Source organism: Panthera tigris, chromosome A1 (genome assembly GCF_018350195.1).
Source record: "Panthera tigris isolate Pti1 chromosome A1, P.tigris_Pti1_mat1.1, whole genome shotgun sequence".
Taxonomy (NCBI): Eukaryota; Metazoa; Chordata; class Mammalia; order Carnivora; family Felidae; genus Panthera; species Panthera tigris.
The window spans coordinates 196,287,039-196,313,320 of NC_056660.1; the positions used below are offsets into that span (position 1 = coordinate 196,287,039).

The 26,282-nt window shown below is 50.2% G+C and overlaps 1 protein-coding gene and 1 long non-coding RNA gene across 3 annotated transcripts in view; one reads left to right on the top strand and one right to left on the bottom strand.

Annotated features, from left to right (window-relative positions):
* Positions 1–21,961, bottom strand: part of AFAP1L1 (actin filament associated protein 1 like 1) — a 62,129-nt gene extending 40,168 nt beyond the window's left edge. Inside the window, exon 1 of the mRNA XM_042994587.1 lies at positions 21,884–21,961. Within this exon, the coding sequence (XP_042850521.1) occupies positions 21,884–21,899 (16 nt within the window). The 5' untranslated portion in view covers positions 21,900–21,961. The remainder of the gene's footprint in view (positions 1–21,883) is intronic.
* LOC122240941 lies at positions 5,518–9,197 on the top strand. Of its 2 annotated transcripts, XR_006220757.1 has the most exons (4): positions 5,518–5,627; positions 7,372–7,522; positions 7,878–7,953; positions 8,814–9,197. It is a non-coding gene; the product is annotated as an uncharacterized LOC122240941 (long non-coding RNA). The 2 variants fall into 2 exon arrangements; XR_006220754.1 differs by having other exon boundaries at positions 7,372–7,953.
* Positions 21,962–26,282: the final 4,321 nt, after the last annotated feature.

Genomic DNA, 26,282 nt, shown 5'->3' on the forward strand with positions numbered 1-26,282 from the left:
ACGTTTTGGCGAAAGCTAAATGCCGTAACCCACGTAAAACAGCCCTTGTGAACCCTCGTAAAATAGCTGGCTTTCAGGTGCAGTGAACTTGGATGTGCCTTCTGTCGCAGCTTCGTCTTTAATGCCAGAAAACCGAAACCACAGGGATTGGAACCATCACGGAATTTAATTTGGAGAGAAATCATACGGCCAGTGGTTCTGCTAGGCCTCAAACAGACTGCCAGGACAGCAGCCTCACATTTTAGCAACAATAAGACTCCCAAGGGGGTTGTTGGAAAGGCAGATTCCCAGCCCGGCCCTCCTGATCTGGCGTGGCTCTTTCAGTAGGCCCTCTACTGGGACCCAGCAAGCTGCATTTTTTTTTTTTTTTTTTTTTTTTTTTTTTTAGTGTTTATTTATTTTTGAGAGAGAGTATGAGCGGGAGAGGAGCAGAGACACACACACACACACACACACACACACACACACACACAGAATCAGGTTCCAGGCTCTGAGCTGTCAGCACAGAGCCCAACGTGGGGGCTCGAACCCACAGACCGTGAGATCATGACCTGAGTTGAAGTCGGACGCTTATCCAACTGAGCCACCCAGGCGCCCCGGCAGCATGTTGCATTTTAACAAGTACTCCAGGTGATTCCAAGATGCAGCCTTTGAAAGAGGTTCGGCCGGAAAACGAATAACTACAAGGCACGTCTGTGAACATAGGGAACGTGGGAAGACCTTCCTCATTTCCTAAAACTTTCTCGTTAGACACCACTTTTGAAATAACTGAATGTCCAGCTGGGAATAAGGGCTCCTACAGAATATAAAGAGCCAGAGCCAGGAAGCCTGCTTAGAGGAGCACAGCGATTAAGGCCTCGGGGTCACATGTGCTCCACTGCGATTCCTGAGATTCCTGAGCCACCACTTCTCAGCTGTACAGGGGTAGCCCGAGAGGGAGCTCTGAGCCCTGGCCTTCTCATCTGGGTCGTGACAATGGTAGGATGCCAACCGCCTATGCTGGCCGAACTCGGTAGTCACGCTCATGGGGCACTCTGTCTGCGGTGCTGTGCCTGGAGCCAGCGGTCACTCGATCACAGCCATAGCATTGTCATGGTTGCCGTTTCCTGATACTCCCCAGGGCCGCGCAGATTCCAGAGCACCAGTGAGAGAGGATTTGGCGACAGGTCTGCCGTAGTTGTGTAACGAGAGCTCCGTGAAGACAGGAGCTGTGTCTCAATCATACTGGCTGCCCCCTAAGCATTTGCTGAACATTTTGATGGGCTAGGGCAGTCTTCTCATTTTAAAGATTTAAAGAGAGGTGAGCGTCCAAGAGGTTGTTTGACTTAACTGTGGTCACAGAACCAATGGAAGATAAAAGTCCCTAGCGTTAGACTCACACGAAGCTTGCTGCTACTTGGCTGAGTCATCAAAGAGTGGCGAGGAACACAGGCTGTGCCCAGTCTGGTCCCTCCCAGCTTGGCCATTTTCCAGCTGTGGCTCTGGGGAGATTTCTGAACCCGTCTAAGCTTCTGGTTCTTTATCTGCAGACTGTGGAGATAATCACGGTAGCTGCTTCACATGGTCATTGTAAAGATGAAATGAAGCCATGCGTATGGGGCTCAGTGCACTGGACAGGTGCCTCACCATTCGTGTGTGACCTCCAGGGGGTTTCAGGTGTGGGGGAGAAGGGAGGGGGTATCGGGGGACAAGAGGACACCGGGGGGGGGGACCCTGCGAGCCTCATCACGTTGACCATTGATGGCGCTGGCCTTGACACGGAGCTTAGGGTGGCTATGGCAGTAGGGGTAGGGGCAGTAGGCAGCCCCTTTACTCAGAGAGCTCACACCCCCAAGGACAACCCCCCTCCCTTACCAGGTGGGGGGACATCTTCCAGCTGCAGGGGAATCCTGTCCCTGCTGTCTCCAGTCAGGAAGGCTCTCGTTCACCCATTCCTAACCCGCCCCCCTTCTATGTTCACTCCTGGACCAGGTCCTGTCTGCTTTCTGAGGACAGACTGGGGCACTGGGACAGCATTATCTCTTATGTCTAAAGTTTATTTAGAACCACGAATACATTTCATTGATCTTGTTTGGCTTAGCGGAGCCTTAGGGAGGTACAGTGAATTCCAGTGAGGAAAAGAACACAGGAAGAAATGGTTTAATCATTGTTTATAAAACTTCAATCTTTCACTAAGTGGGACAGACAGGCTCAGAAACCCAAGATGGGTGATAATTGTTCTCTGGGATGCAAAACAGTTTGCCAAATAAAAGTAGGAATCTATTTTAAAATGTATTTAAGATCAGACCACTAAGTATTTATTGTTACTGGTGAATACCCAACGAAGATCAATTTTCTCTCTGCTCTCCCACCCTCCCCATTTAAATCAAAATGAGATGGCACAGAGCAGAAAATAAGCCAGCAGGCAAAAAAGCACTGTTACTTGCTCCCAGGACTGCCTCCTTTCTGTACACCAGATGCAGCATGAATGACACCTTCAAGCAAAAGTTCTTTACCACAGCCAGTATGGGTTCTAACGCAGGGAAGGTTGGATTTATTTAGAGATGTCAAAGGTAGGGTCTAATTTCCATAACAAGACACAAGTGAATAATTCACCTTCTGCAAACCACAGGTTTAATAACCCCTGTTTCAGCACCTACATGGTCAGCCCAGTGGGCGCTCTGACTTGTGAGATCTCATTCCTGGGTACCTTTTAGACTCTGGAATTTGTAAAAATGCTTGGAAACAGCTTGCAAGTTACCGTTTCAGTAAATGAAAAGCAGTGGGAGGAAATACAATTTCTCTTCTCCCCCCTCTCCTTATGTGACAAGCCTCTTTACGACAAGGATAACTCCTCCTTCTTTGTTTTCAAAGTCAAGAGAACATGCAGCAAACATGATTTAAAAATGAAAAAACAGGAAAGTTGTCAGGACGGGGGTTTTTACAAAGGGCTCACATGCTCCGTTTGTTTCAAGTTTTCTTTCTTATTTTCCAAACGGCAACATAACCCAATTTCCATCTCATAAAGGCTCCTGAGCTGGAGAAAGAACCAGGGTGCTACGTTCATAGTTTTTGATCGTGTTTTGAGAGATGACTTTCTATATGCCGTGCTTTAGCAAGCTAACGCGTTCATGAGGTATGACGACCCATTGTAGGGACGGAAAGGCAGATCATCCTGGAAAGGAAAGCAGTCCACTTAGCAGGTGTGACCTCAGCGTTCGGGTTGGGGGGAAGGAACAGAGAGGAACCTTTCTGGTGGCCTTCCAACCCTGTGAGCCCTTCCAGAGAGACGTCCCTCCAGGCTGCCTTCCTGCTCCTTTCCTCACCCTCTTAACCCAGGGCCTCTGCATATGCTGTTCCCTCTGCTTGTCAGAACTCCCTTCTCCTGCCAACCAGTAATGCCCTCTTCAGCTCTCAGCTCCCTCATGACCGCCCCAGGGAAGTTTCCCATTCTCTACTACCTCTGTCCCCCTACTTTACACGAGGATAGCATCACTCTCCCTGTGGTGTGGACCATGGTGAAATGTTCATTTAACTGCGCATTTGTTCAATTAACATCAGCGACCCCCACTTGAGCCTGAACTCCACGAGGGCAGGAGCAGCCCCAGCTTCCGCTGGTGCCTGACACAGCGCATGCTTAAGGTACTTGAGCAATGAATGAAATCTCACAAACGAGAGTTGGTAGTCAAGCAGCTAGTTAACACGATTTAAAAACCGTGTCTATCATGGCGGATCAGCACCGTAAAAAGATGCCTAAAAGAAGAAAAAACTAGGTAACAATAGTCCCCGGGGAACAAAAGGAAGCAGGAGTCCAGTTTCTTACTTGGCTAAGCTCTCCAAACCCTCTTTGGTTGAGCTTGTAACCCTCGCCTGAGCATGGCTGCCAACAGATTTAGTGACGCCCATTTCGTAGTTGGGGGATTTTAACCCCCAACATATAAATTAGGAAATAATAATGACTAACATGTATTAAGGAACCCAAACTAACTACTTGAGTTCAAGTCCCGTCCCCCGCGATGCCTAGCTGTGCGCCTCTGGGACACGTGCGCGACGGCCCCGTGCCTCGCGTTCATCACCAGTGACCTATGAGCCCACGTACTTCATCAGTGGGAACGGCGAGAATGTGTCTAGTCCAGCGTCTGGCACGTAGTAAGTTCTCAGTAAACAGTAGCAATTTACATCACTCTTCCATGCACCCCTCTGCTTTAAGAGACTTATGTGTATTATTTACACACTTTAATTCTTATGACAAGGTGGGCTAGGCCCGTCGGGCAGGTCGCAGGTTGCAGGACGGGAAGAGCAGCGAGGGGCTCTTCAGGGGTGCCCGCCCCAGGGCTCCTTCGCGGCAGCTCCGGGTCAGCTCCGCAGAGGAGCCCCCACCTGCAGGCGAGGCCTGCAGCCCTGCGGCTTCTCATCCGAGCTGCTGCTGCAGATCTCCCCATCGGGGGCCACGGGGCCGCCTGGCTTCCTTCCTCTGAATTCACAAGCGCTTCTCTTGGAGCCCAAGTGAAGGCCAAACAGTGGGCACGATGGTCCGCGCGGGTCGGACCAGCATTGTTGGTCACTAAAACAAACACTTCCTGTTGTCCCCGGGGGTTCGGGGAAGACCGCGGTTCACGTGGGTTGGAAAAGAAGGAAAAGGGAGCAGCGGAGAAAGCCAGCTGCAGAGCCAATGCCTCGGTGCTGACCGCTTGCCAGGAGTTAAATATAGCCCCTGTGCGAGGCAGGGCAGGGGGAGGTCACCTTGGAAGGCTTTTGTGTGTGTTCATTACCGCTGGCGCAGGAAACCCAATATCCTTCATGCCGAAGAGAAGGGCGCAGGTTTGACTCCAGGGCCAGAAATACAGAATCCTAAGGGAGGGAGGTGGGGAAGAGGAAGGGGAGGATTTGGGGGGTTTGGTCTGAGAGGACTGGTTTGGGGCTATGCCTCCCGCCTACCAGTGTGGAATTTGGGGTGAGGCATTTAGCCCCTCTCAGTGTCCCCTTCCTCTCCAGTGAGGAGGGCTTCAGGATTGCCCATGTGTTGGTAGCGGGGAGAGGGTTTGTAAATCGTGGGGATTATTATTAGGGATCGTTGGGGAGCACACTTCTCTGATCAACTGTTATTTCAGGAAGATAGGGAGGCCAGAGGCCAGGGAGGTAGCAGGTCAGTGGGGAAGCGGGTCATGGGAGCCTTTCTGGGGACTCTCTTCCCAAGAGTCACTCAGGCCTGGGTGACAGGCTCGGGGAAGCCCTGCATCTTAAATGGCCTTTCCAGCAGCAGCTCTGCTCAGGTCTCGTCATCTACCAGCAGAGCCCTTGCTCTGGGCACCTGGTTTCTCAGCCCTGGGCCACCAGGGAAGCCGTTTCCAGACAGGAGGGGGCGGGCCAAGCCACTGACTTCCGAGGATATAGCTCTTGGCTGTGGGACTGGGCTCTCCCAGAATTGTTCCTTTGTCTGCAGATTCCTCCCTATTTAGCTCACAAAGGAAATGGTTCCAGGAGGAAGTGGAAAACTGTGACACACACATGCTCGCCCCCCACACAAGATGGCAGCTGTTTCCCCCTACGGCAATCTGCCCCACCGCCTTCACCAGACGCTTGGGGGGGACAAACACAGTCCCGGGAGTGACCTGGGAGTGGCCTGGGATACCCGAAGATAAAAGCAGGTAGTATTGTCAAGCTCTTAACTGATATTCCAGATGTTGTGCTAAGCATTTTGCATAGATCACCTCACTTAATTCTCATGCGACTCTGTGAGGTAGGTACGTTTTTTACCCTCTGTTTTACACACGAGCCAAGTGAGGCTCTGAGAAGCCGGTCATTTGCCTAAAGGCACACAGCGAGCAGAACCAGCATTCAAACCTAGACTTAACTCTAGGACCTAAGCTTCCAATTGCTGCATTGTAATACGTTCTGGCCTTCTAACAGGGGTGCTCTACCATTGCTGGAACCTGCAGTGAGCACCTCATGACCTTTCCCTACTGGTGTCCATTCACAGGATGGGTGCCAGGCCTGAGGCCTGCATCGGGCAGGGCTTTCTGTTTCGGAGAAGTTTGAGTTTGAGCACCCGTCTCACCAATAGCCTGCGGGACACTGAGGACCCCAGGGTAGGGGTATGCAGATAAGACAGATAATAATAGGGATATCCAAGAATGACCATGAGCATTTATTGAAATACATCCCATGAGCTAACACTTCTACTTCTTTTTATAAATAGAACTTCAGGTGGATAAAAATGGAGTTAGTCTTAATCCTTGCTTCAGGAGACACTGTCGTCATTGGTTCACACGTGCTGCACTTTTATTTGGTTATTGACTTACGTCATCGGTTACTTTCGCTCATGTAGGAAACACCCACAAATCTACCACTCACGCAAACGCCGGGGTCCCGACTGTATCTTATATCTAACTACCGTCTCCTGCTTCTGCCTCCCCTACCCAGGCTGACTGCCATCCTGAATGCTGTAATTGTCACATTCTTGCTTTCCCTTCTGTATAGTGCTATTGCAACCGGGTATATCCACACATTAAAAAAAAAAAAAATCTGTGCTTGTTTTTAACCTCATTAAAAGGGTATAACATTTGGGGCGCCTGGGTGGCTCAGTCAGTGGAGCCTCCGACTTCGGCTCAGGTCATGGTCTTGGGGTTCGTGAGTTCGGGCCCCGCGTCGGGCTCTGTGCTAACAAACAGCTCGGAGCCTGGAGCCTCCTTCAGATTCTGTGTGTGTGTCTCTCTCTCCCCCTCCCCTGCTCATGCTCTGCCTCTCTCTGTCTCTCAAAAATGGATAAATGTTAAAAAAAATTTTTTTAAAAAAGGGTATAACATTATAGGGAATCCTTTGTGACTTTTTCTTTACTATCATACTGCCAAGATTGACCGGTATTGTTGTCTGTCATTGCGTTCATTCATTGTGTTGTGTGATACTCGGTTATGGGAATGTTCTCTAAGGCCACCACTCTGTGCCTATTATCTCATCTAATCTTTACCTCAGCCCTATATGGTAGGAGCTCTTCTTATCCCCGTTTTACCGAGAAGAAACTGAGGCCCAGAGAGGCTAATGAAATTTCTGGAGGTCACAAGGGCCAGGCAGAAATTGTTCTGGCTTCTCACTGTCCACCGTGTTTTGGTAGAGAGGAGAAAACTCAGGATGTAGAGCCGAAAGCCCAAGGGTCAAGCCCCAGCTCCACACTTCCCGGCTGTGTGACCTTGGACAACTGGCTTCATGTCTCTGAACCTCAGTTTCCTTAGCATTAAACTCAAGTGATGACAACTGCCCTTCCCTACCTCTCAGGCCTGTTGTGAGACTCGAGTCTGACAGTGTCTTTGAAAAGTGAGAGCCCTGAAGTTTTGTCAATCAGCAGACTGTGATCAATCGCATCTATGCCCTTTGTTTCCCCTCTCCAAACAACAGAGAACCTGCAGGATTCAAGAGATGTGACTGAACAGCATTCCCACTCAGAAGGCCAAGGATGAGGCTGACCTGACAGCCCACAGAAACCTCTGCCTATGAAAGAACCAGAAAATCACCAGGAGCTGCCTCAGGCTGCACTATTTGGAACGCGGTATGTATTTACCTTTGTTTTCTGTTCAATGGTTTTTTTTTTTTTTTTAAGTTCTTTTTTTACTATTTCTTACCTATTTTCAATATCTGAGGCCCCACCCCAGTGCTCTTTGCTCACGACAGTTCTTCTGCCTGGCTTGTTCTCCTCCAACTGCTACCAAAGGCTAACTGTGTGACCTTGGGCAAGTTACTTAACTTCTCTGTGCGTCCTCATCTGCAAAATGGCGATCGTGATAATACCCACCCCTTACAGGGTTGCTGTGCGGATCCAGTGGAGTGGCATCCAGTGGCTCACAGCCACTCCTGCTATATCCCGAGTTGACTTATTGTTATTTAAAATCTCTCCCACTCTCCAGACGGTGCCCACTCATCTTTTGAGGGTTGGTGCAGCTGCCCCTTCCTCCAAGGGGTCTGTCCTGCTTTCCTGGACAGGTGAGGCCATCCTGTTACACCCTCCAGAGCAGGTGACGTGTTCAGGACCCTTCTGCATTAAACTGTGAACCGTGAGGGGAGAGACGGGGCCACTGTTGCCCAGTGCCCAGCACAGCAGCGGGTACACAGCAGGTGCACTGGGTACACATTAAGTGACAGCCCAGAATTCAGAGAAGGACCAAAGACTAGGGAGAAGGCTTTAAAGCCTGCTTCTGACAACTGTCTCCAAGAGCAGAAGGACTCAAGGGGTGGGGGAGTGGAGCCAACTTGTTCCTTGGGGCACCGGGGGCACTGCGTGGCAGACTTGGACCCGTGGGTGGGGGCTCCAAGACGACACTATCAGGTTCACTGTGTAGAACTTTTGGAAATCTCAACTAAGAAGAGAGGCAGATGTCCCTTCCAAGAGGGGCTGAGCCCCCCTGGGACAGCCCTGTGGCAGGAAGGCAGGGAAAGGGCCAGTACAGTGGGGAGGTGGGGAGTCGGGGAGTCGAGGCATTGGGCAAATGGGGTGAGAGATACCTGGAGGCAAACCTGGGATTTGCCTTCCCTAGCCTAGTGACCCCAGGCAGGTGGTGTCACCTTAGGCTTCTCCTCTGTGACACAGAGATGATGAGAGTGCTCCCCTCAGAGGTGGTGGTAAGCACAAAGAGAGGTAGTATATGGAGGGATGAAACTATACCAGCACCCGAGTCCTTCTGTAAAGGTTGGTTATTACTACCGGTGTTGTTAGCAATCACGGGATGCGAACACCACCCGGGGCTTAGCCCACCCATTCTAGGTGGGGGGCTAAGGTCGGGCCTACAATGCCCACCTGGACTGTGGCCCAGCCTCTCCTCCTCCCTCCCTTCCCCTGCCTGCAGAAGCCTCCCAGTGCCAGCCCTGGATTGGATACCGACCAGGCGCCCAGGACTCCAGTCCACAGGGAGCCCAGCCACCCTGGGGCAGGCTCTGGAAGACCCTTGGGGTGATTCCTGCCTCCTGGGCTGGGGCGAGGCTCCAAGAAAATGACAGTAGAAGGTCTTGGGGATAGGTGTCTTGAATCCTGGAGAGCCCCAAACATCTCCTCTGCTCCCACAGGAGGCCAACGAGTCTATACAATTAAACTCTCTTTGAAAATGGGTAGAGTCTGAAGTTTTATATTCCCCTGTTCTTAACTTAGACACAAAGGTGCGTTGAGGTTATACTGCTCACGAACAGCTCCTAACTGGTCACCTCTTTCCAGTTTCTCCCTTCTGACTGTCTCACGAGTTCACTGCTGGCTCTAATCATTTCCCCCAGCCGCAACACTTACATCATCCCCCTTCTGCTCACAACCAGTCAATAGCTCCCTGGGGCCCTGACGCCAGTTTCCTTTGTGACACGGATGATGATAGACCTTCACGTGCTTTCATACTTCCCTGTGGCTTACCCCTAATAACTCTGTCATTCTGTCCCTTCCCAGGATGGGCAGGCCAGAAGCCAGGAGCCAGAGGGAAAGCGGTACAGAGGGAACTTGGATTCCATTCGAATTCATTCGTTAAGGCGATCGTTTACAAACCTGTATTTTAAGTATTCGTTTTGTTTTTTTTTTAATTGAATGCTTCCTATATGCTGAGTGCTTTCCTTGCAGGAATCCAATTATCCCCACAGGGAGACAGGTGATTGTTATCTCCATTTTTGGTTGAAGAAACTGAAACTCGGGATTAAATGGATGAGTAGAGCCAGGATTCAAAGCCCAGGCAATCTGACACCACAGCCAGGGCTCACCCAGCTCCCATATTATGCTGCCTCTATTATTAGTTACAAATCTGAGCAACCAGCCTCTCGGGGACTGGGGACTGGGACACAGCCCGCTGGGGACCTGGAGGAAAAAGCCCTACTCTATCTGAGGACCGAGGCTCCGTTTAACGTCTACCTGCTTCTCTAGGCTGTAGGCAAGCCCACCCCATTGCACCCTGAGCACACTTCTGGGCCTTTCTTCTTTCCACTCTGGGATTGCCTCCCTCCATGCTTCTGAGGTTCCTGGCTAGAAAGTGGTCCACGAGGCCTCTGGTCCTTTACTATATTCTCTAATGGACAAGGAGCAGATAGGACCTCACGTCACGGGCACTGGTGACCAAGTCTTACTTTCTCTGCTTTGCTAGGAGACTCTGGGGTGCAAGGACCCTGAGCTTCCCCTCTGTAACCTGATCGGTCTCTCTGGCTTCTCGGCACACTCCTAGATCAGTTTTCTTCCGGATCCAAGTGGAGCTAAAAAAAACCTTCCCCTTGGTTTCATATCAGCTGCGTCTGCTCTCAGCAAACCCTTCAACAAGAATGGGCAGGAAGAATAAATATTTATTCTACAAATGAATAAATCTGATTCCATCTTCAAAAGAAAGCTGCAGCATAAATTATCATAATTTCTCCATTCTAAGAGGGCGCTGATTTAAAGACGTTTTATCTGTTGAATAACAGCTTTGGGGGGGGGGTGGGGAACAAACAGAAAAGTAACTAATTGATATATCGACTGTAGGATAGGTTCTGATTTTTTAAAAATGTGTTTCCATATCAATAAATGTTGTTTTTTAAAAATATAATCCCATTCAAATTTCACTGTGGCTTTTTTGGCTCTTGTGTTCTCAGAAAAAAACTCCCAAGCCTTGCTTAAGCACTGCAAAGCACGGTGGGTATTAGCAATGTATCCTGGCCACGTTATGGCCCTGTTTAGCCTTGCGGGCTGCTGGTCAGAGAGGGCATGTCATGGCCACCCCCACACTAATGGCGGCCCCCAAAGCCAATCGCCATGTTTTCTCCCCAGCAGCGATTATGTCTGTGCTCTGTGACTACCTCACAACCACGTTAGTAGTTCCCTGGAAAGCCAATCTGGGGGTCCATCGTATGCCCTTAGGCAAGATGCTGCCCCTTGAACCTCGGTTTCCCTAGCTGTGAAACAAGACACATAGGATTAGATAGGTAATTTTCAAGTGCTTTCCTAATGGAGTTACGGGAACTGCATAGCTTCCTTGGGATTGGCGGGGGCGGGGGATGGAATGAACTCTGTTCTCATTCCTACCTCAACCTGATTAGCTACATTGCTTAAGATCTTGTTTGCAAAAGGATTCTGGGACTAATGCCACGTGAGTAAATGGCATTCTGGGCCCTTCCAACACTGGTCTTAAATACATACTCTTGTATGGTCTAAAGGATAGAGCTTCATTTCTTAGTCTGGACACCCTTAGAATCCTTCTTACCACCGTGCTCCAGGGAGATACTCCCAAACTCTATAGTCTAATCCAAGGGTTGGCAAACTTTTTCTATAAAGGACCAAAGAGTTCATATTTTAGACTTTGCAGGCCACATATGGTCTCTGTTACAACTACTCAACTCTGGTTCTCTGGTGAGAAAGCTGCCATAGACAATACACAAGGAATGGCTGTGTCTGTGTTCCAATAAAACTTTATGTACAAAAGGAGGCGGCCGGCTGGGTTCGGTCCACAGGGGAGGTGGGCAGATCCTCGCATTATGATACTTCGACCTGACAGGTGAAGAGACGGAAGCCCATGCAGGGGATTCTGGGAGCCGGGTTTGCTTGGGATCTCTGTCTCCTGGACAGTGGGTGCGCTCCTACTGATCCACGCTGCTCACTTAGCCATGACTCTTTGCCTAATTTGAACTGTGGGCATCTGGGGCTACACGTTTGAGGGCGCGGTGCCCGGAAAAGACACGTGCCCCACTTCTCTCTCTCAAGAGATCAGTTTTCCCCAGGTTCTTGGAGGGCTATAAAAAGCCCCTGAGCCTGCCTCCTGCAGGGCACGCTGTCGATAAATTCCCCGCAGCTGGAATGACTGCAATGTGGTGCCGCCTTCTGCCCCTGCTGCAGCCTGGCGGCCTGACAGCTGCACCAGGGACAAGAATCACGCCTGGCCAGCTCTGAACCTCCACTCTCACTTGGGGCGAGGCTGGGATTCCCCAAATGGAATTTTAGATGGACGACAAGGCCTGCCTGGGCCCTCTTGGTTCTTTCCGGGGGGCTGAGAGCTTCTCGAATTCTAAACACCAGAACTCTGAGGACCACAGTGGGAGGAGAGTAAAGGCTCCGAAATCAAATCTCATGCCAGCTGCCTGGCCATATCACTCATTGGCGGACGGTGTCCCCTTTCCCTCCCCTGCTTCCCGCCACCCTCTCTGTCTCCACCTTGAAATCTTTACCTAGTAAGTCCTCGTGGTTTATCTAGCCAGTCCTTCTTATAACTGACTTGGAGATGACCCTCCAGCATTTGGTGAAAAAAAAAACAAACAGGTTTGGAGGTGGGTGGGGCTGTGTAAATATATTGGACCTTTCTTAGCCCCAGTTTCTTCAGCTGTAAAACAGGGATACTAAGGAAATAGATACACCACAAAATTCAGTTATCTACTGCAAGTAAATTACAGGAAACAACTTTAAAATGCAACAGAGGGCAAAATCACGATAAATATTCCCACTGAATTCCCTTGTGGGGGTGGGGGCTCGAAAAAGGTAAGCATCACAAATACATCAAAAGTTATCTACGCATTCATACACTGACACGAGCCACATTCCTTCACGGGGAATGTACTTACTGGCCTACTGCAGAACTAGATCTTGGCATAAACTTTTAATACAAAAGCATATTCACAGTTTTATAATTCATATACCTGCCCCAGCTGGGATTTTAGAAGAGAAAAGCCACACACTGTATGCTCTTCACTCATAGCTGGAGGCAGCGGTTTGGGATGGAATTCCCCCCTCCCCCCCAATAAAACAAAGGGCATATTTTATGCACAGGAAGGCTAAAATGCATGGATGTCATGATCGTGTGAGGATTAAAGGATCTCACATACAAATGTAGACTGTCGGGGCGGCCTGGGTGGCTCAGTCAGTTAAACATCCCACCACGGCTCAGGTCAGGATCTCTCACTTCGAGGGTTTGAGCCCCGCATCGGGCTCTGTGCTGACAGCTCAGAGCCTGGAACCTGCTTCAGATTCTGTGTCTCCCTCTCAATCTCTCTGCCCCTCCCCTGCTCATACTCTCTCTCTCTCAAAAATAAATAAACATTTTTTTAAAAATTTTTTTAAAAAAAGAAAGAAACAAATGGAGACTGCCTGACTCCTGGTGAGCGCTCAGTTGGCTGTTATTATAGAACATCTGCTGTGTGTGAGACACTGGAAACGAGAAGACAAGACGGTCTCAGACCACAGGACTCATATATACATAGGAGAGGCATTTGAGTTATTGTAGTCTAATCTTCTAAAAGCCAAGACTGAGGAGGGTAGGGGTAACCCCAAGTCAGAGAGGAGGTAGAAGGCGGAATGTGGCAGGGATGTTTTCACAGGTGGGTGAGGCTGAGCTGGTCTCTTTCAGGGAGGGGTAATAGCAGGGACATCTTTCCGAAGCTCAGTTTTTGCATCTGTCCGGTGGGGAGATGTCTCAGCTGTCTACTTCACAGGGCTTTTGCCAGAGTTGCAAGAAGCCACAGAAGAGACGGATGGTTCAGGGTGCGGTAGGGAAGGAGAAGCCCCGAGATAAGCATCGGCATCTTTAGAGGTTCGCTGTGCCAAGATTTTGCGGGGGGAGGGGGCAGTGTGTTCAGATATATTGTGGACTGCGATAGAAAAATTGCTTGGCTTGTTAAAGATAAAACGAGACATTTCAGAAGACTACTTTGGGCCAAAGATCCAGACCCCGCCGTGTCACTTGGCTGAAAAGCGTGAAAGGCAGTGCCCCCGACAGCAACAGGGAATCCTGGCAGGTGTCTGAGCAAGGTCAAGGGTCATGATAAAAGGAGTGCACTGCTGATAACCGTGAGCACATCAGACTCACCTGGGAGCTTTGCAAAAAGCACACACACACACCCAAACCTCACTCCAGACTCACCCATCAGACCTCTGGGGGGGGGGGGGGCATATGTTCAGGAGGCTCCAGAGGAGAGGACTGTGAGTCCAACTGGAGTCAAACAGGCAAATAGAGAGTGGTCCTTAGGGCAGTCTGGAGAAGGTGAGAGAGGAAAGAGGAAGCTCCCATAGGATAGAGGAGAGAAGCCATCCAAGAGACATTTTTCAATAATAGTCAACAGGATTTAAGGTCTTATTGGGTGAAGGATGAAAGCAAAGGAAACAATGAATGACGATGAAGTCTATGTTTCTGTATTCCGAAAATGACAGTCACTTTAATGGAGAATCCTGGAGCCGAAGGCGGCCATGTCCAACTTCCACTCTGTGGATTTTGTGTTTTTTTCTTTCACTTGTTCATCATCTCCACAGACGTTTTTTTGAGCATCTGCTACGTGCCAAATTATATTAGGTGCTAGGGAAAGAGCTGGGAACAAAGGTAAGGAGGGCCTCCTCCTCACAGGGCTCACATTAACGGCTAATTCAATCCCCCAACCGATTATAATGGTGAGAATAGCAACGAATGCAAATGAAGTGCGGGGTGCCAGGGGCACCTACAGAAGGGAGATGTAGCTTGGGGGGATTGGGATAGGCTGCCTTGAGGAATACTGCACAGGATGCACACGATGAGCCAGGTGGAGGTACAAAGGCTGGTGTCAGGGGGCCCCGCAGCAAGACAGCATCAAATCTATAGTTAAAAATTCTTTTTTTACATTTTATTTATTTGTGATAGAGAGAAACAGAGCACAAGTCGGGGAGGGGCAGAGAGAGAAGGAGACAACAGAATCGGAAGCAGGCTCCAGGCTCTGAGCTGTCACCACAGAGCCCGATGCAGGGCTCGAGCTCATAAACCATGAGATCGTGTCCTGAGCTGAAGTCAGATGCTTAACCGACTGGGCCACCCAGGTGCCTCTTAACATTCATTTATTTTTGAGAAACAGGGACAGAGTGTGAACAGGGGAGAGGCAGAGAGAGAGGGAGACACAGAATCGGAAGCAGGCTCCAGGCTCTGAGCCGTCAGCACAGAGCCCGATGTGGGGCTTGAACCCACGAATGGTGAGATCATGTTCAGGAGACAATAGAGTCACCGATTCTAACTGAGCCAGAGTCAGCCACTTAACCAACTGAGTCACCCAGGCGCCCTTAGTGACAGTTGTTCTTAACCTATATGCTACGGTGGTCCCCATAGGAGCCATTCTGTGGTTCCCTGATCTGTGGCCATTCAACCTCTGCTTCATTATGTCCCTGGGCATCTCCAATTCTAGTACTGAATAGTTCTTTTCATTTGGATGCTTCTCCTAGATCAAGCCTAAATCAGCCTCTGTGTAATTCTCTTGTACAGCCTTCTGGAGAGTCTATTATCCGTTCTACAGGACTGATCCCATGTCCCCCTTTCAAATTTAGTCTCGTTCACAAACAGCCCCATTTCCTTCAATAGCTCCTCACGTGGCTGTGTTGTTAGCAGAAAAAGAGAAACAGGAAGGGTGATCTGATTCAAATAAGAGGAGTTCAGAATTGGGTCACTCGGAGTTTGAGTTGACCTCTGAATGGAAATGCGCCACAGGCAGGAGGTAAGGCAGGAATGGAGCCCATCTCATGGCTGAAGATAGACACTGAGAGTCCCCCCTCAAAGCGGCTTGGTTCCCTACAGAAGGAGTGTAGAGAGAGGGCTGAGGTGGTGGGGAGAGAGGGGCAAGAGACACAAAACAAGAAAAAAGCAAGCGATCCAGAGGGGAAGGTGGAAAATGACAATCAGTAGGCACCTACCACGGGCCAGGCACTGGGCGCTGGGCAGATATTACCACAGTCCAGTTTCCCAACTCTGGATGCCCTTCCTCCTGCTTTACAGACTGCGGGGACCAGACTTAGCCGGGCAACTTGCCTTGGGGCGGGAGAAGCTCTGATAACAGTGGGACTGGGGGGCAGGAGGGGAGGAGGGAAAGACTTCTGGGAGGGATGGAGCAGTGGTTATTTAACCTAGACTTATTTGATCCCCAAATCCACGCTTTCCCCATCTCTGCCAAGTAGCAGAACACAGTTAGAGGAGTGGAGGGCCCATAGCGGTACAGAGAGATCCAGGAGATGGGGCTTGGGAGAGGTGACGGATGAGACAAAATGGAACCATTTGTGACCCCGAAGAACAGGCTTTCTGCAGAAGGTGTGACAGGAAGGGAGAATGCAGGAAGGAGTGTGGGGGAAGGAGCAGGAGGCTGACATACGGACTGTGTACTTGAGAAGTTTGGCCAGAAAGGGAAGGAGGAAAATGCTTAGGGAGAGAGAGAAAGAGAGAGAGAGAGAGAGAGAGAGAGAGGGAGAGAGAACGTGCGCGGGGGCTTTACTTTTTTATCCAGTTGCGTATTTCTTTTAGAAGGGTAAGAAAGGTAAGAGAAGCTGACAGTATCCAAACACAGGATTGTTTTTTCCCAACCAAAGATCAGAATGGAGTAATGATAGGCTTCTGGCAGGCATTGGGAAGGGAGGAACTTACTTGGCAGGGTTCTCACCCATGTGAGAAGTGGGGTTTGAAACTGATATTTGAGGGAGAGGCAGAAAAAAACCTCGGCAAAAAACGGAGACGCCAAAAGCCATGGAGGCTGAGCGGGATAAGAAAGTGGAAGCAGTGACGAGGGACAGCAGAAGAAGCCTCAATGGGGAAGAGGGTAAGTTCAAATCTCATGGCCCCATATGGCCACATGCGGCCGTTGCAGAGAGTGGCTGAAATCCAAGTAGTTGTATGTGATAAATATAACAGCTAGCACTACTGACGATTTCCTAAGAGCTAGCTTTCCCATATTACCTTTCCCCATGACGCTGCGAATGAAATAAAACTGAAGTTCAGAGAAATTAATTGATCCAATTCATACAAGACCATATAGCCAGAAAGTTCCAGTCAAAACTCAAACCCACATTTATCCATTCTCTGAACCATTCCGGTTTACTGAGTCTCTAGGCTGACCGGGGCGATGTCCACAAACATATTTGGATGGAAAATATGAATATGCTTGAGTATTTCTTTCAGAAGGGCAGTAATGGATAGAAGGAGTCAAGAATGAACTTGGATGTTGGGGAAGAGGTATGTCCGCATGGGAATTCATGGCCTTGGTGATGGAGGTTGTGTGACGAGCCAATAGGAGGAGCTACAGGTTGCTTGGCCCCTGGAAGCTGTGGATAGGGAAGATGGGGCTTCCCTCACATGGCTCTCAAAGCTGGTCCAACAGAGGTGCAATAGTTAGAATGGGTGCCTCTATCGTCTCCTGAACAACAACAATCTCATTTAACGAAAAGCAGAGTTTCAGATTATTTATTGAGTTGGCCGGCAGATAAGATGGTCTCCCAAGGCATACAGGCTGCAAACGAAACTCCCATCTTGGGTTGAATTCAACTAGTTGAAAAAGCCCGAGTGGTGAAGTAGAAAGGAAAGTAATCTTGGGGAAATCGGTTGCTTCACACGAGGTGGGCAGATCAGACAGAACCTTGGACGTTAAGAAGGCATATTACAAAATCAGGAACAATGTAGACCCAAGGCTTTAAGGGGAGGATGGCTTGAGAAGACAGGAGGGTTCTCAGAAGCAAAACTGTGAAGACACAACCAGTCAGTAGGCATGAGTAAATAGGATAAATAAGAGAAAATGGACAGGTTGGCATACGTATCAGTATTTTTTCAGCCACTCAGAGAGGTCAGTTGGACAGTGGTCCGGTTAGCGAAGGTCAGAGATGGATTTGCAAGAGACACGCTCCACAAAGGAGCTCCAGAATACAGAGAAGATTATGACACGGACCCTGTCTGGGAGTTGTACACGAAGCTGTCTAGCTCAGTCCTTAAAACAGAGCAGGGGCTCAAAAGCTGTCATCAGAGTCAGACCAGCTAGGGGGAGGGCCAAGTGAAGCTTTATAAAGCGATTTTATTATGTGGAGTCTGGTGAGAAAAGACAGTAATCACAATAGTATTGGTTGAGTGGGTCCCACATGCGAGGCATTGTTTGAAGAACCTTCCATGCAATTAATATTTACAACAACTCCAAGAAATAGGTATTATCAGTCTCCGTATTTTTTAATCCTCATATGAAGATAAGTTAATTTGTCTTGTAGAAGGTGGTATTTACGGCCATTAGTCTGTTATTCTCTTCGTACGATATTCATGAATTGGGAAATCCTACCGAAAGGGATTTCATTATAGTCTGAGTGGTTTCTCGGTCTGTTCTGGCATCGTATAAATCTTGCTTTACTCATGGGAAGACACAGCCTGTCTGAAGAGAAATCCTAATTCCCAGGTTTGTTTTCATTCCTGAGTTGGTTGACTTTGGTGCTGAGCTTTGGTGCAGTAATTGCTGTTGAAGATATGAACAGCACAGCTGAGGTGTGAAGGGGCAGGAAGACATGGCGTCCAAGCCTTGCTCTAGGGCTTGGGCAGGTCACCTGTCACAGCAGAGGTAGTCAGGAGTAAGCCTAAGATCAAGACGTTGGTTCACTGGGGCACCTGGGTGGCTCAGTGAGTTAAGCGTCTGACTTTGGCTCAGGTCATGATCTCGTAGTTCACAAGTTCGAGCCCTGCATTGGGCTGTGTGCTGACGGCTCAGAGCCTGGAGCCTGCTTGGGATTCTGTGTCTTCCTCTCTCTGCCCCTTCCCCGCTCATGCGCTCACTCTCTCTCTCTCTCTCTCTCTCTCTCAAAAATAAATAAAATATTTAAAAAATTAAAAATAAAAAGATCAGGACTTTGGTTCAAACCCAGCTCTGTCCCCCACGCAGCAAGTGACCGCAAGTTAACGTCAGTGACCCAATCTTGCTCCTCTGGACTGGACTGTACGCCCCTTGAACTTCATGGGCTGAAGCCCTAACCCTCCAGTGTGACTGTATTTGGAGACAGGGCCTTTAGGGAGGTATTTAAGGTTAAATGAGGTCATAAGCGTTGGGCCCTAATCTCACAGGGCTGATGTCCTTATAAGAACAGGAAGAGACACCAGAGAGCTCTCTCTCTCCACATGTGCACAGAGAAGAGGCCACGTGAGGACACAGCAAGAAGGTGGACATCTACAAACCTGTGAGAAAGGCCGCACAGGAACCGGCCTGAGCGGCACCTTGATGTTGGACTTCCAACCTCCCAAACAGTGAGAAAATACATTTGGTGTTTAAGTCATCTGGTCTATGATATTTTGTCATGGCGACCCTAGCAAACTAATACACCTGCTTTCCGACGATGAGTTCAGTTACTGTTGTTATCAATACTGAAAGGTAGTTTCCTCCCCAGTATCTTGGGCATGACATCCAACTCCCCACATGGCAGGTGTGGGGTTGAAATGAGACCTATGCTTCTTAAACCTTCCCTGATAACAGAAGTGAGGGCACACACACACCTGGGGACAGGGGCACAACAAGAAAGTTCTGCAGGAATGATTTTTGAAGTCTCATGTTTTCATTTGGAAATGCACACAGGTTTCACATTCTAGTTCATACACAGTTTGCTTTAATTCATACAATGTTCGTAATAACTCAGCAGGGTAGACAACTTGGGATCTAGTGGTCTTTCGTGCCCTGGCCACGTGACCACCTTACTCACAGTTGGAGAAGGCCTTTGCAAGTCACAAGGAACTGTTCTGTTGTGTATTCTTTTTAAAAAATCGACCTTAGGGGCGCCTGGGTGGCTCAGTCGGTTAAGCGTCCGACTTCAGCTCAGGTCACGATCTCGCGGTCCGTGAGTTCGAGCCCCGCGTCCGGCTCTGGGCTGAAAGCTCGGAGCCTGGAGCCTGCTTCCGATTCTGTGTCTCTCTCTCTCTCTGCCCCTCCCCCATTCATGCTCTGTCTCTCTCTGTCTCAAAAATAAATAAAACGTTAAAAAAAAATTAAAAAAAAAATCGACCTTACAGTTAATCAGCGTGGGGTACGCTACCAGGTGTGTTTTGTATCTCTAGTTAACGTACTGAACCACTCTCAGCGAGCTCCTCCTGTGTGCCAGGCACTGTGTCAGCAGAGTGACCACACAGATCCACTCCCAGCCTTCCAGAAGCTTACCTTTGGGCAGCGAAGGTAGACACTAAGCATATAGTCCAAACACTAACTCTTAGAGTTAACAGCACATTGAGACAAGAGCTGTGACGGAGAAGAAAAGTGGGCTGGGAACGCCAGCAGCATGGGAGAGAGCTCTAGAACATTCTGAGCACCACCAGAGTCCAAGGAAGTCTGGCTCCCTAGGAAGAGGGCTCTGGAGACAGCCTTCTTAAAGGAGGTGTCAGTTATTAAGCATTTTAAGCTAAGCGAATTACCATCCCCTCGGTCTGTCTGATGAGGACACAGGACATTTCCTACAACCCGGGGTAGGCTAGATCTGGATTTTTTTTTTTATTAAAAATTTTTTTCATAACGTCTTTATTTTTATTTTTGAGACAGGGAGAGACAGAGCATGAACTGGGGAGGGTCAGAGAGATGGAGACACAGAATCTGAAACAGGCTCCAGGCTCTGAGCGGTCAGCAAAGAGCCCGACGCGGGGCTCGAACTCACGGACTGCGAGATCATGACCCGAGCCGAAGTCGGCCGCTTAACCGACTGAGCCACCCAGGCGCCCCTAGATCTGGATTTTTGTACTGGGGACCAGGCGGGGTGATATTTGACAACTTTTCCTGGGCAGGGGTGCTCTTTGCTTTAGATCTATGATGCAGGGGTGGGAATTGAGGACTGAGGGACATTAGAGGTGCTTCTCTCTGTTTTTCCTTCCTGGTGAGTGCGGGTGCTCTTTGCACACTTGTCCAGGAGTCAGTTAACAGGTGAGAACTGCTTTACAAATCACAACCTCAGTCTCCAAAGAGCCAAACAGAAGCCCCATCCATTTCCTGCCTGCCCTTCCAAGCCCGAAAAGAGAAGGTGTATGCAGTGTTTTGTGCTGGGACTAGGTGGGTGGAGAGCTTGTCCGGAGCATCTTGAACTGGAAGCCACGTCCCCTAGAGCGCTGGAAATTCCTTGAGCCTGGCTTTCCCTCTCTGGGAGAGCAGGCAGCTTATCACAAAACCTGCCCATGCGCTCATCCCTGATTCGGGCACCCTAACTGCTTCCACACCCCTCATCACTGTTCTCCCCCACCCCCTTGGGGACTTCAGCACAGCAAACCGGCAGATGGAGGAAAGGTGTGAGATTATCAGGGAGCCAGAGGAATTTTCCATTAATAATAACAGCAACGAGAATAACAACGCTTCTCAAACTGGCACAGCCCCGGCCAGTTTACCGAGCGCATTCACACCTGTGACCTCGCCCGCTGGCAGAGGCAGCGTTTAGGACCCTGGTGTTCTGATTCCCAGCCCTGGGCCCTGCCCACATGCCCAAGCAGGCCACTTCTTTCCAGACACGCGCCTTTTGGCCTCTTCTTAAGTAGGGTCCCCCTCAAGTGCTGCTCTTTTCTTATTTATGTCAACTTCCACAAGCCCTCACCAACCTCTGAAACTTCTACCAAACACACTCTACTCCTGCAAAAGCGTGGGAGCAAGAAGGGGCCTTGCAGACATCATCAATCCAACTTTGTCACTAGTCCAGAGAGGTAGAGGGATTGGGCTAAGGTCACACAGCTTGTCAGAGAAACCCACGCGCACACTCACACGCACGCCGGCCCCTCCTTCTCTCCACGCCCTAGGCAGCTGCAAACTTAGGTCGCCCGGGCGTCTCGCGGGGCACACGGTGGGGACTTCACGCGGCCCGGTGTTTGGGAGTGTAACCTGCCAACCCTATTTCACTCTTCCGGAGGGGCCTGGTGGGGGGGGGGGGGGAGGAGCTCGCTGTCCTCAGGAATCCCGGGCTGGGGGTGGGTGGTGGTGGTATTCTTTCATGAAGTTAAGACTCTGAGTGTATGAAACACACGGGAGGCGACTCAGCCCCGCGACGCGAGGGACTAATCTACACCCGGGATGCCCCGGCGGCAGGAGGCACCTGTACGCCCTGCCTCGGGCCTCCCACCCCCGGCCGCGCGCCCGCTGCGACCCCTCGTCAGCCTCCACCCCGCCTTCCTCGCGGGCTCCCGGATCGCCGTTCTCCCTCCCCGCCCCGCGCGGCCGCAAGTGCGGGCGCCGCGGCTCCTCTTACCCCGGGCTCGGTCCATGGCGCCGGCCGTCCCCGGGCGCGCGGAGCAGGGCGCAGCGGCTCCGGCCGGGCTGGCGGCGGCCAGCGCTGCGCTCTCCAGCCCGGCCCCGCGGGAGCGCCCTCCGCGCGTCCCCTCCCCCAGACAGGATGCCCGCCCGGCGCCCCCGCCCGCGCGCGCCCGCCCCTCCACGCCGCTCCCGGAATAGACCCGGAGCACGCCTCGCCCCCTGGGCGGCCGGCCGGTGTCCCGGGTCCCGCACACGCCCGCGCCACGCCCTGCCTTGCGACGCCCCCGCGCCCCTCCCGCTGCGCCCGGGGGGCACCCGCTGCCGGGCTCACACGCCCCGGTGCCCGCGCGTCCCACCCCAGCCGCGACCACGCGGTGTTCCGCTCTGCTCGCACTCCGCTGGGGAAATGGGGGCTTGCTCTCGCACCTCCCAGCCCATGCCATCTTTAGACTGTCACAACGTGTCCCCCCACTCCCACCCCCCTCCCCCTCCGCCATCCCCCGCCTCCCCGGTGCAATCGAAACCTCTCCCAGCAGCTGCCACTCATTTCCTGGCTTGGGGGTTTATCTCCTCCAGTCGACAGGTCTTTCCTGAGCACCTTCTAGATAGTGGACAGGGCGCTGCGCTGGTGCCCTGTCAATAACGGTGTGAGAGAAGAGTGAAATAATAATATTAAAGATCTCCAAAGAGAAGAGCGTCGAAGCAAAGGGGAAACAAGAGAGGATTCAAAGGTGGGCAGGCTTGGGATACTTCCAATTTTTGAGATTCTTTGTGTCTTAACAGATGAAGAAATGCCAACACGGAGGGATACACGTTGTGGAAACGAATGCTTTTAGCATACAAAATTTAGTGCAAGGTCAGTTCGCCCTTTCCAAAATAATTACAGCACGTAGGGAAAATACTGCTATGGGCAGTGTGGTCTGGGAATGGGATTTAAGTTTAAAGTTGTATGAAGAATGTCAACTTCTTTCATCCTATTTAGTGTATCTCTGTGGAAAGAGGTATAACTCATTTACAGATGATATCAAATGTCTACATTGAAGACCTTTTATAAAGTGAAGTCCAAGCCCAGTTTTCCTCCTAGACACCCCTCCTTCCGAAGAGGGGCCAAGTCTCTGTTTTCAGTTTTGACTAGACAACTCCTTTAACTTAGAACATCCTGGCATTGGGAACACCTTGTACAAAGGCAGAGAGACAAGAACAGGCTGGGAAAGAGTATCCTGCACTTTCCTGGACTGGGAATTATTTCCTCCATTGCTTTTATGGCAAGTTGAAATTAACGCTGTCTTCAAAAAACTGTATGGCTTTTGTTTGTAGCCTGTATACCTGAGCACTTGGAGGAAATGTGGTGTGCTGGAAAAAAAAAAAACAAAACGATAGGATTTGAGTCTGAAAACTTGTGTGTGAGGTCTTGCTCTACCAAGTGAACAAGACTTGTTTGCTCATCTGTGTTTTGGGAGACCTTTTATTGACCTCATAGAGCTGTTGAGAGAGCAAACGAAATGATGGTACAAACCCACTTTTTAAACCATAAATAGCTATAAAAATGTGAGGCAGTATTATTTTCCAAGTTCCTCTTTGTTCCTGCCTACTTTTCCAATTTGAAAAGGTCAGTTTAAATCCTGAAGCAGGGGTGCCTGGGTGGCTCAGTCGGTTGAGTGTCCGACTTCGGCTCAGGTCATGATCTCACAGTTTGTGAGTTCGAGCCCCACGCCCAGCTCTGTGCTGACAGCTTGGAGCCTGCTTCGGATTCTGTGTCTCCTTCTCTCTCTGCCCCTCCCCCACTTGTGCTCTGTCTCTGTCTGTCAAAAATAAATAAAATATATTTAAAACATTTTAAATCCTAAAGCAGACAACCAACAATTTACAAGTGGATTAAATTCCCAAAGTTCACTGTTTGAATTCCGAAACACTTGGAAACAAGGCTGTAAATTGCAGTTCAGTTCCCAGGCTAGCCCGTTAATACTTTTAAAAGTGTAATATTTCATTTGAAAGAATAAAAAATGCAAAATATAACAATTGCAAAGGCCGATGGAGGTTTTGGTAGAATTTTAAAAGAAATTTCAGAAACTTTCAAGAACTTTGGAGGTTCATCAGAGAATTGAACAGAGAAGTTAAAAAGACTAAGGAGAATTTACATGTATCTGTGGAATAGTTTATGGAGCAGAATTAACTGAGCTGTGGACCAGGAAAAATGTATAAATGGGAGAACGCGGTCTGGGCACATTTGGGCTAAGGATTACGAAGTCTCTGTGAAGGTGCAGGCGTTCTGGTTTATATAATTACTCATAATGCCCACTGGGTGGCACTGTTGACTCAGTTGACTGCAGCTTGGTTGCTGTCTGGGTAAGCGAATGAGAAACCCTGCTTGTGGGTTTGGGGCAAGGAGTAACTCTATGTATTTTTTCTGTCCTTTTCATTTAATGGGGTCTTTCGTCACCACTTTTCATCAGTTCACTGAGGAATATTTGTTGCATTCTGTGCAAGTTCCTGTAGGGAAACTAACACTAAGTAGGACTGGGCTCCGTTCTCAAGGAATCCACAACCTAGTAGAGGAGATGAATATGTACAAAATAAACGAGTTGCAAATTATTATGTGAAAAGTGCCAGAGGAGAGATATACAGCGTTCTTGCAGTTCATCAAGAGAAAGCAAGAGTCTCTCGCTGATCGCAGAGAGAGTGCTGGATGAACCTGCAACGGAGAGATTACGTTACAGGCAGAGAAAACAGTAAGAGAAGAACCACAGAGATGGGAAACCGCAGGATACGCCTGCACAACCATTTGGTTTGGCGCGATGGTGGGGTGTCGGGAGGTAAGCGCCCAGTGAAGGATGGGATGGAGGTTGTGAATGCCCCGTTTCCCCCTTCCCTTCCCATATCTCTGCGTGAGTGCGGCCCTCTGACGGGATTTTTCTTGCTCCATCCTGGGTTTGTCCCTGCTGTCTCGAGCGTTATGTGTGGCGAGCTCTGGCTCTGTAAAAAGATATCAAATTTGATCCCTGTGAACAATACCAGGAAGAAAGCTTTCAACTCCCTCGTGCTCTCCCGGTCTTGTGAAAACAAATGATACTCCCCAGTCTCATTCTTAGCTTATCAGGTGGAGCTGGGAAGCCCTGGGAAAGAAAAATTTGGAGGCTGAAGATTCTTTGTCCCAGTGGAAGAAACCTACTCTAGCCTTCTCCCCTGTCACCTTGCTTCTAGGCCTGCTTGCACCACAGCCACCAGAGTGAACATTCCTTGATCGCCCTCCTATCCCCCTTAAAAATATGCGATGGCTCCCCTCTGCCCTCAAGTGTAGAGTCCGAGTTCCTTGTGATGGTATTTGGGGTGCCTTCTGCACTGAGCCCCTTTGCTCAGCACAGATAAGCAGCTCAGGAGATCCCGGCAAGAGCAAGAAGATCCACACATCGGGCGCTCAGACCTGAGATCTCGAACGGACTCTGTGGCCGCGGGAATCTCAGTTCTTCGGTCCGTTCATCAATGCATAGTTTCCTAGTTACTTCTCTCCTGGCCTCTTCCCGCCCCCCCCCCCAAATTGCAAGCACTGTGAGGGTGGGTGCTGTGTCTTACTGCTGGATCCCTACTGCCTAGTGCGGTGCCCCACATCCGGTAAGTGGTGGTGAGTACTGTGGAGTGAGTCAGTGAAGAATTGCTCAAGGGTGCACGAGACTTCTTTCAGTGCATGTGTCCTGGGGAGGCGGGGGGGCCCCATTTATCCTCTGGGACTGCTTGTTCGCTCCTGTGTTTGCAGGGGGAAATGAGACTGCAGTGGGGTATTCTGCAAACCGTCCGTCTCTGCTTCCCAGCCTCACTGCGTGCGGCCGTGGGCGTGCGGCCCAGTCCACTGAGCTTCTCCTGGGCTCAGGGCCCCTCTCCCGAGCCTCTTTGTGCAGAGTGAGCCCCAGAGCCCCTTGCTCGAGTGTCTGCCCAGGGCTGGTGGCTGGATGAAAACTTCTCTTGTTCTACTCAGCACAATGTCGCCATTATGGCCCCTACCCAGGGAAATGACACATGTCTGCTGGTCCACCCTGGGCCCCGGAAAGCAGATGGAGAGCCGGATGGCAGCTGCTGGGAGAAAGAGAAAGAGTTTCACGGATGACACCGTCAGGTTTCTGTTCCAGGGCCCGGGGCTCCTACCTGTGGCCAGGCCACAGGGCTTAGCTTCAGCACTCAACAGAGCCCAGTGCCTCGGTTGTGTCTGGGGGAAAAGGAGCTTTTGTTTTCATGCCCAGATGCCGCATGAAGCCTGTCCCCTCTCTGTGGGTCCTTTCTCAAGAAAAGAGCACTCTTGGCTCCTTAAATGAGGCTCACAGACTGAAGCTCCTGAAGGGCCAGGCAGGGGAGCGGTGTGTGTGAGCGGCCCCCGGAGTGCTGGGGTCCGTGGCAGAGGAGAG